General features: G+C 36.1%; 1 protein-coding gene across 2 annotated transcripts in view; it reads left to right on the top strand.

Annotated features, from left to right (window-relative positions):
- The window catches only part of Ngly1 (N-glycanase 1), a 60,100-nt gene that overhangs the window by 12,492 nt on the left and 36,847 nt on the right, over positions 1 to 10,761 (top strand). For both annotated transcript variants that reach the window (XM_021182229.2, XM_029468856.1), the window contains exon 4: positions 8,500 to 8,665. In XM_021182229.2, coding sequence (XP_021037888.1) covers positions 8,500 to 8,665 — 166 coding nt within the window. The remainder of the gene's footprint in view (positions 1 to 8,499; positions 8,666 to 10,761) is intronic.

The raw sequence follows: 10,761 nt of genomic DNA on the forward strand, positions 1-10,761 counted from the left end.
CTGTATTAGTTCCTTTTCTGTTGCTGTATAAAACACTATGTCTAAGGCAAATTTATAGACAAGGAGGTTTATTTAGAGCTTATGGGTAAAAAAGTGCTAGTGTTCATAACGACAAGGTGGGAGACATGCAGCTTGTGAGAACTTATATTTTGAACTATAAACAGGAAGCAGAAAGAGGGCTGAGAATGGCATATATCTTTTAAAATGTCAGCGCTTGCCTGCATTGACACATTTCCTCCAACAAGGCCATATACCTCCTAAACAGCCAAAGGATACCAACATTAGACGCCAAATATTCAAATAAATGCCCAAGACTTACCGGTGACAACATCTCATTCAAACCACCACAGGTTCTAATATCCTTCGTACTTTTTCCTTCTGTGAGGGACTAGCCCAGTCTTGTGAAGAGTTCCCAAATGCTGGTCATCATAGCTTCTGTGATTCTAAGATAACATGGGCCATGTCATACCTAGAGGACAATATTCTCTATGAGATACTTTGTTTGCAAAAACTCCTTTTGATAAATGTTATTAGATGCTCTCAATTTTCACTGTCAAGTTTTTCTGCTATTTCCATAGTAATTTTATGAATAACAAGTTTAAACTCTTATACACTTATTTTAATTTTAGTAGTCAATATCCTCCATACAGTAAAACTTTACTGGATCAGTTCTTAAATCCACCCATCATCTATTCAAATTGCCTAATTCTGGATGCTTTAAGCTCTTTTCTTTGTCTCATCCTAGAAGACCCCACGACGCTCCTTTGAAAATATTAAAGGTGTCCTGGCCAGCTAAAGATAGATGTGTCTCACCCTTTCTTGTAATTTGTATTAATAGTTCCTGGTTGCTTGGTTTTGGTTGGTTGGTTGGTTGGTAGGTTGGTTGGTTGATTTTGTGAAAGATTTAACTCCTCTTACTTCTAGGGAAGGTTTAATTCCTCTATCCATACTCATTTGTGTCTCCTTTGATTTATTTTACCTGTAAGTACTTCAAGTCTTTGTTTCTCCTTTCCTTTGCTTCATACATTTCATTGGTTTATAGTAATAAATTCAGCTAGTTCTTAGAAAGGTAACTGTTGAATCATCAAACATACAGGAGCCAGCATATGTGAAGTGAAAGCCTTGAAAAGTCTGGAGCTTTCAGAGTTTGCTTTTAGAAACAGTTATTCTCTATGTAACATTTCACATCTTCAGGACAAAATTGTCAGTTACAGAACAGTAGACCTACTTGACTGACAGGGTATAACTCCAGTCATTTCACCCCTTACAAGCAGTGTTTTGTGTTTTATGGGTTTTTTTTTTGTTGTTGTTGTTGCTGTTGTTGCTTTTGTTGTTTTGGTTTTTTTTGTTTTGTTTGAGACAAGGCCTCACTTGAGCCAGATTGGCTTTAAACTCACTATCCTCCTACCTCCACCCACAAGATGCTGAGGTTATAGGATAGGTCACATTTTTCAGTGTGCATTTTACCTGTAATAGAATGTTGAACATAATATAATCACTGTCTGCTTCTAGGTTGTGTGCTTCTAAAATAATATTTCATGTATCAATCATGTAAAAACTAAGTAGAAAATAATAAATTTAAAACCCCCCCTGTGGATTCTCATATCCCTTCCATGTGTGTAAGCAGCCCATCAGACACACCTTAGGTCTTTATCAGTTTCCAGATACATTGATACATATACAGAGCCTGACTTTACCTTTTTTTTTTTTTTTGATTTTTAATGGCTTTGAAGTTTTCTAATTAGAGTGTTAGAGTACATTATTTTTAAATTTTTCTACTTTCTTTTGTTTAATTAGTGTTAAAAGTTTAAAATGTTCAATGCTAACCATTCTTCTAAAATCTTAAAAATATTCCTGAACTAAGTACTTCATTAGTGTTGTTGCTCAGGAGATCTCTTCCTACTTTCTGAATCATGGTTTGCTCCTAACCTTGCAGTTCAGACATTATGTAAGGCATAAATAATGACAGCTTTAAGATACTGTCAGTCAAGACAAACTGCATTATTACCAACAAAACCTCTAGAGACATGTACTATTGGTGGGATAGTATTTATCAACTCCCCCTTGGTTCTTACTTCTTTATGAACTTTATGAAATTCTAGTAATTTATGAACATCTTTTGGTTGTCTGTGAATTACTAGAATACAGGTTTTTTGGTAACCTGAGTTGACCTCAAACTTGGTGTGTAGTTAAGAGTGACCTTCAACTTCCTATCCTCCTGTTCCCACATCCCAAGTGTTGAGATTACCAACAGGCATCTGGAATACATTTTACAAAATAAGTTTTACTTATCTTTATGTTTGTGAGCCTATATGAGTGTAAGCCAGAAGAAGGCATCAGATCCCCTGAAACTGGAGTTGCAGGCAACTGAGAGTTGCTATGTAGGTGCTGGAAACTGAACCCAGGTACTCTGTAAAAGCAGTAAGCACTCTTTACCCCTGAGCTATCTCTCTGGCTCTAAATATCATTTCATTTAAACTTTTAATCATCAGTTTCTATTCTGTAGGAGAACTTAGCAATTATTTTTACTATCATCATTTTGAGTGTTAACACCAATTGAGATTTATAATGAACTAACATCAAATTGAAAAAACGTAGCTTCCATTGAAGATAAATTCTAGTAAACTTTGTAACTGTTTCTGTAGCTATATCAAGTTAGTTTTTAAAGTTTTAAGTCATGATGCATATAAAATTGTTAAGAATTTTTCATAAATTCTTAACCACTAGAAATTACTGCCTGTTTTATATAAGGATATATTTAAGACAATTATCATAATTTATGGTTATTCCATTGAAATTATTAAATAATACAATAATGGGAAAATAAAGTCACCTACATATTTGTTCTTATTACAGTATTGGGTTGACAGCCAAGGCTTTTCAAGTGATAGATGCTATACTACTGAGCTATATTCTCTCTGAGCTCATTAATTTTTAAATTTATCTGTCTCATAAACCAACAATAAGGCAATTTCTTAATCTGGATCTATTTAATAGGAGAGAAATCTATTTGGGTATAAGAATTTTAATGTTCAGTAATTTGCTAGTCTACCATTCTTAAATGTCAAACATACCTTTACATCCTTAAGGGGATTACTTCAATTACGGTAGATCCTAATGTTTGCACATTTAGTCTCTATTAAAAATGATGAAGCTAGGACTGGAAAGATTGCTTAATAACTAAAAGCATGTATTAGTCTTACATTGGTTCCCAGTACCCATATCAGATGGCCTACAACTATCAGTTTCTCCAGCTCTGTGGGATCCAGTAAGCTCTTCTGTCTCCACAGGCACCTTCCCTCATGCATATACCCATGCACTCACACCTACACACAAGTTAAAAATACATCTTTTTTGGTGATGATGATGAATGTGGTAGGTGGGACATTAATTATAGCATCCAGAAGGATCATGAATTCCAAGATAACCTGAGCTACATAGGAAGACCCTGCCAAAACAATAAGTTATAGTCTGTTTGAGACCAGCTAGGGAAGACAGGGAAACTGAGACTGGCAAAACTAAACACTATATATGTATGTAACATTTCAATTTTTCTTATCAAAAACACACAAGTATGAAATTTAAAGTTTGGAAAAACACATACACATAACCATAATCTTCTGAAAAGTGGTAACATTGTAGGTGATATTTACACCTCTTAGTAGTTCATTGGGTTTCTTTTTGCAACAATATATAGCTTTCACACAGAAAAATTTCTTTTTTTGTAAGAAATGTTCATTAATTCCAAAAAGAATTAAAACTGTCACTTAAAATGTATTATTATACAGAACTTTCATGCTTAAAAATAGGTTCCCATCGAGAAGTCACAAATATAAAGGATGGTATGAAAGGTGGAAAAGAACTGGTGGGCTTGGAGATGGTTGATTCTTTTTTAGGAAACTGAGGGTGGTCATCCAGCATCACTGATTTGTCAGAATCCTGAGCATTGTACTTTCTTACAGAGTCTTAAATATCTCACATCAGAGCCAAAATAACTGGAAGTATGAATAGTGCAAGAAACCTTTTTGGTCCCAAACAGATTTCACATTTTAAACTTCCACTTATACTCCAAATAAGTTTTCCTGCGTCAGGCAATTAACTCCTGCCTTAGTACATGGTTCCCCAGCTGCTGTAATTGCCCTGCAATCAACAGCCTTCTATTTCTATGGTTTAAGCCCCCCTTTATGGGCCAATGAGTATTTAATGAGATAAGGTAAGAAAATAAAGTTTATTGTTGAAGATCATTTGAGTGCTATTTAAACTACAATGAATGAGGTAATTTCCAGATAGAAAGGAATAAATTGAAAATAAAAATACTCTAAATGAGCTCTTGTCCTCTCAGTAAATGAAAATCTGCATTTAGGAAAAAGACACCACTTTAAATGTATCATTTTAATAAGAATTTTTTCAAATAAAAATGGAGAGTTTTATATAAATTTTGCTTTATAGTAATTTCTGTTTGTGTCAGTCAGCATGTTCTCCCTGTTGGATTTTCTACTGCTTCATTTCTTACAACTGAACCTGTGTTTGCTTTCTTCTCAACTATTGAATATAGCTGTTAACTGGGATCTCATCCTCTGACACTCTGGTCTCTCTTCTCAGGAAGGCTTCTTGTGGCACTTGTACCTTTTCCTAGGCCTGTTCTCTCCCGGGTGGCATTGGCATCACAGCTGCTGCTGCTCTCCCATCCTCTCATTGTCTCATTTCTCTCAAACACTTGTCTGATATGTAAGATATGGACGTGTATTCTGAATACATTTTATTTGCTTTATTCATGAATACAGTGTACATTATACAACAATGCAGTGAAAAACTCACTTGTAATTCTAAAAATTGGAAATACATTGCTTACTTTCTAACTATGAACATAAATCTCCATTTTACATAGTACTGATAATTTTGGATTTGGGGGTGTAATTTTGATAGAGCTCATGATTTGTTGATGTTGTTGTTGGTACATTATGATGCAGAGTTTGCTGGTGAATGATGAAGAAGGGAAGGAATCCATGTTAGAATGCCCTCTCATTTTTGCCTGTCTACTTGTATTAGCTTTAATAGTCCTAGTTCTTTGTAATATTTAAAAGCCAGGGATGATGTTTAGTAAAACCAGCACTCAGGAGGCAGAAGCAGGGAGACCTCTAAGTTTGGGGCAAACTTGGTCTACAGAGCCAGTTCTAGTACAGCCAGGGCTATAAAGAGAAATCCTGTCTTGAAAACCAAACCAAAAGCCTCCATACCTATAAATTTGCTTAGCCAGGAGCACCGGAAACTATAACCCTGCCACACATCATAGACACGGTAGGTGCAGGCCGCACCTCTACTTCCTGCCAGTCTTTTATTTTCCTCTGAGTACTTCTGCAGCTCATGAGGGAGCCACTTCTCATTTAAATATTAACCAGTATTATAAGTTCATCGCTTTAAATTTTTGACTAAGATTGATGATAGTTCTAGCATTTTCTTCCCATTGAACCATTCGGTACAATTCATCAGTGCCTGCAGTCAGCCCACATTCGGTGCCACTTGGACAGCTTGGTCCCTTGTAACTTATTTTCCCTATTTCTATTATTACAAACTGTTCTAAGATCTAGAGCCATTGTTCTGCTACATTTCTTCAGTTGTTTTTGTTTGTTTTAGTCGGGCTTTTGTATATCCCAGGCTGGCTTTGGAACTCACTGTGTAACCAAGAGTAATCAACTGAGCTGCCTGCCTCTGTCCTCCAAGTCTAATACTGTGGTCTGTAGCAGCACACCTGGCTGTAAGGGCTTAGCTCAGCCTCTTTTCATTTGATCGCTCACTATTGACTTCAGCTGGTCATTCCTTATTGTAAGTTGTTAGCGGCTAATCTAGCTTCTCATGAGAAAAACCTACCCATCATTCCTTGGTGCCTCCCATGGTGGGCTGACAGCCCCCCCACAGACCACCTACTTCACTGTATGGTCCCTCATTAATACTCTCCCAAAGTGATTCTAGGTTATGTCCAGTTATTCATACTAGAAAAGCACTCGATCCACTGAGCTCCATCCCTAGCCTTCTTTGGTACTTAAGAATAAATTGTTTAACTTACCATTTAATTTCTAGTATCCTAGTAAATAGGGAATCAGTAAACATTTACAGAAGTGTCGTTGGATTCCTGTACACCATAGGCTACTTGATCTTTGAGGCTGTGGCCTTGTTTGTTTCAGTCTTAATTACTTTTCTGATTCATTCACAAACAGATATTTGTTAACTCACTGTGGTGGATCTATGAATATATGATTTATTCTTTTTCTTTCTTTTGTTCATTTTTTATTTCTTCATTATATCTTCCTCTTCTTTCTCTTCTTACGTGTGTGTGTGTGTGTGTGTGTGTTGTATATAAGTCTGAGATACTGAGGATTATACGTAGGCTTCATACATGTTAGGCAAGAACTGTACTACTGAACTCTATGTCCTCACCTCTTTTTACCTTACACCTGCTGAGACAGGGTGTCACCTAGTTGTCCACCCTGGCCTTGAACCTAACAGTTCTGTGACCTGAACATTTGCAGTAGCTGGGATGCAAGCCCGTGCCACTGAGCTTAGCTACTATTTCTTTCTTGTACACATATCCCAGTGCTTAACACAATGCCTGGCACACTACATTCAGTAATGATTTGCTAATCCAGTCATATTTACTTTTGATTGCTCTTGTTGAGTAGCACCTGCCTCCTGATTAATGGTTTCTGTGTTGTGATATTTTATAAAGTATATTAATTTTACCCTTCTACATAATTAGCTAGGTTGTATATAAGTTCTATGTTCCTAGTCATTTTTCATCAGAATTTCAAACCATGTGCTTCATGTGTTTTCAGTAAAATACCAGACTCTCTGCCCTATTCTCCATACACATTTAATTTTTCTTACTGCTTAAAGGCTTTTAGGGTTTCAATTTTTACCCACTGCTATTCACTGTTGTAGTCTAGTTAGTTTTCCATTCATCCTACCTCTTCAGGTATGTGAGATTTGCTTCTGTTATTTCTTTAAGATGTTTCTTTTTCCCAAAGATTTACTCATTAATTTTTTTATATATGACTGCTGTATCTGCATGTATACCTGCATGCCAGAAGAAGGCATCAGATCTCAGTATAGATGGTTCTGAGCCACTATGTGGTTGCTGGGCATTGAACTCAGAACCTCTGGAAGAGCAGTCAATGCTCTTAGCCACTGAGCCATCTCTCCAGCTCCCAGCCCCCTTTGGGATGTTTCTTTTTTTCCATTGTTTGTAATTTTTTTCTAGAATTCCTCCTAGACTAAGAAACTGATTTATCTTGAATGCCTGTACTTTTTATACATTACTCTTAGAAAATGTCTTAGACTTCTGATTGATCTTTCTTTGATGCATTTATTCTGCTGTTTGATCATACCAGTGGCTTCTTTATTTTAGCGTTTAAAATTTTATTACTAAGATCTGTACTACAGCTTTTTGAAAACTGGTGGTTCCCACTTTACAGTCTTTAACTTACTGGTTTGGTTTGAGTTTTCTGTGTTACAGTAGTATGAAAGAAAGGCAGTGCACATTCAGGAGAAACCATCCCTAAAAACTAAGTGTGTTCTTGTCTTCTTGGACTGGAGATGTATGGCAGACACTTTCTAGCAATGATGAACAGGGGCAGTGAGCTGCACCTCCACTAGACTCAGCATCCTAAGGTCCACAGTGTGCTACGTCACCAATTTCACTCACAATATTGTCAACTTGTGACATGTTTTCCAGGATATAACCCCATTTGAGGAATGTCTTTATGATATGTGTTCTAGTCTTCGAAATGTACTTCTTTTCAATTTCACCTGTGTTTTCCATTGTTTCAGTAGGGCTCGCTTTTCTGATACTAACACATTTTTCATTTCTCATGGCTCATGCCAGTTTTATAGACCCCTCCATACCTGGCAGAGCCTAGGAGCTGCCAGCTGCATTTGTTTCCATCATCTGTACGGAAGCACCTGGTATGGACTTGATGACTAACCTTTCTTTCACAACTCTAAGCATGCAGTGTCAAGAGGCAGGCTTTTTTGGTGATGAGATGACTAAGAAGAAGAAACACTGTTCCTCCTGTAGACCCTGCCCATCCTTTGGTTCAGTCTTTAGCTTCTCACACCTTACAGTTATTTTGGAAACTTTTTCACTTTCTGTCAACACTTTGACAGGTAGTCATACTGCCTTGCTTTCCCCCTCTAGTCCATGCATACATCTTTCCTCTTTTAGGTATGTATTGACATTCTCTGTCTGATAAAACCATGCCTCCTTTGTGATGCCTTATGTTACAAGGGTTTAAAGATGCACTGCTCAGAGCACTGTCTTGTTCAGAGCATATGAGTATATACACAGTGGAAAATAGACAGGCCCCGATCTTAGTATTGTAAAGGTATCCATGTAATTGTTTTTGATGAATTCACATCATCTTAATGAAATCTGAGAACCACAGCATTATTATATCATTTCCATGGTATTGCAAAAAGCTAACTGTAGTGTTTTTTTCTTCTTAGGTTGTTGGCGATTCAACCATCTTAAAAGTTCTTCAGTCCAACATTCAGCATGTGCAGCTCTATGAAAACCCTGTCCTCCAGGAGAAAGCATTGACTTGTATCCCAGTCAGTGAACTAAAAAGAAAATCTCAAGAAAAGTTATTCAGAGCTAGAAAGTTAGATAAAGGTAGTGGCTTCCATAATGATTTATTGCTAAGTATGCATCATTGCTAGGTAGTAGTGCCTTTGGCTACGTGTGCACACTACAAATACATAACCTACACCTATGTGGAATTTTAAGAAGCATAACAATAATGGACATATATTTGCTTTTTAAAAAAAGTATTTTGTGGTAACAGTAATGTAGAAATCTTCCTATCCTAGCATTTTAAGTGTACAGTTCATTCTATTGAGTATGTTTCTGCTGCTACATGACCCATATCACCATCCTCCCTTTTGTTATATAAAATGGAAAACCTACCCAATAAATGGTTATGCCCTGCCCTTCCCTAACTCCAGCTACTGACAATCACTGTTCTACTCTCTGTCTCTGATCTTGACAGCTCTATTGCATGGAAGTGCATTGTGTTTGGCTTATTTGATTTAGTGTAATGTCTTCAAGATGTGTTCATGTTACAAGATGCTGTAGAGCTGTCTTCTGTTGTGCGATAGATGGTGATCCATTATGTGTACACCCGTGTCTTGCCTTGCTAGTGATCTGTTGGTGGACACGTGTGTTGCTTTCATGTATAGCTCTTATGCTGCTGTGAAAATGGATAAACAGATATCACTTTGAGACCTAGTTATAATTATTTGGTATTTTAACTTGAAGGTGCTAATATGCTAATTTTATTATTTTTTTTTTTGGAGAAATTACCAAATTTTTTCAGTGTCTGCTCCCTTTTTTTTTTTTTTTTTGCCTTCTTATCAGTGGTGCACAGGATTTCAGTTCTTATCTCTGTCAGCAGCTATTATATATACATATATATAATATTTTATAGGTTTATACCTATAAAGTCATATATATTTATAGTAATATATGTGATAATTACATAAAACAAAATATTTCCATATATACATACATATATGTATGTATATATATATATATATATATATATATATATAACCATGTTAATAGAGCTGAAGTAGCATCTCAGTTTTGATTTGCCTTTCCAATATTGTTGAACATCTTTTAATGGGCATTTGTATATAGTCCTTGGAAAATGTCTATTTAACATTGCTCTTAAAAGTATTTTTAATCTGGATATGAATTTTTATAATATTGGTATATGTATGTTTATGGGAAAGGTAGAACTTTATGGAATATACAGCCAGTATTATTTGTATGTGTTGTTTTTTTATTGTGCTACAGATTGAACACTATGAATTGCATCTGTGAGACAAGTGGTCCTCCATGGAACTTCACCCACACTCTTTAGATTTTAAAACAGGGTCTCAGTGTATAGCTTGGGGCTGGCACTGCCTTCATGATCTTACTGCGTCTGCATCTCAAGTACTGGCATTACAGGCATGCTCCACCATGTCTAGCTTTAGTGACTCTAACAGAATTCACCCCTAAAGGTAGACACAGGTTCACTTTTGTTATTAGATATTATTTATTGGTGCAGAATAATTCCACAACAGTTGCTTTTGTATAAGCTCAGGGTTGCTACTTACACTGAGCATCCCCTTTGCCTCTGTCCCTCCATTTGGAAATACAAATAATTAAAAGAACAAATGAGTTAATACATTTAAACAGCCCAGAACAATAGTTTTGACCTTTATAATCGTTTGGTAACATTAATAAGTCTCAGGATTTTAGTTGTTAGTAGTTTTATGTCTATAGGGTTTTTGCTTTTATGTAATTGATTTTTATCCAGTTATTGTTCAGTACTCTGTTTATTAGCGCACTGGGTATTTGGGGGAAAGTGGTTGCCATGCTTTATAATAAGCATTTTTTAGTACTGTATCTTCAGAGTCCTAGTCACTTGTGTGCACTGCAGGCACCTTGTGAAAGGCACCTTGCCTTTCTTCCCCCCACAGTGGTGGTGCTGAAATTTATTTCACTGTCCTACATTGTGATTACTCAGGCAATGTTGTTATGTTTTGGATCAAGATTAGGAAAAGGAATGTTCTTTTTTAACCTTAATCTGTTCTTTCCCTGTGTTCCTCATTTCTTGTTGTAAAATTAAGTTTCTAACATGTATCATTTTCTTTTTTAATATTCTGAGATGAGAAATATATTGAAGTGTTTTGATTAACATCCTATTTTTCAGTAATTAC

The sequence above is a fragment of the Mus caroli genome, chromosome 14 (genome assembly GCF_900094665.2).
Source record: "Mus caroli chromosome 14, CAROLI_EIJ_v1.1, whole genome shotgun sequence".
Lineage (NCBI taxonomy): Eukaryota > Metazoa > Chordata > Mammalia > Rodentia > Muridae > Mus > Mus caroli.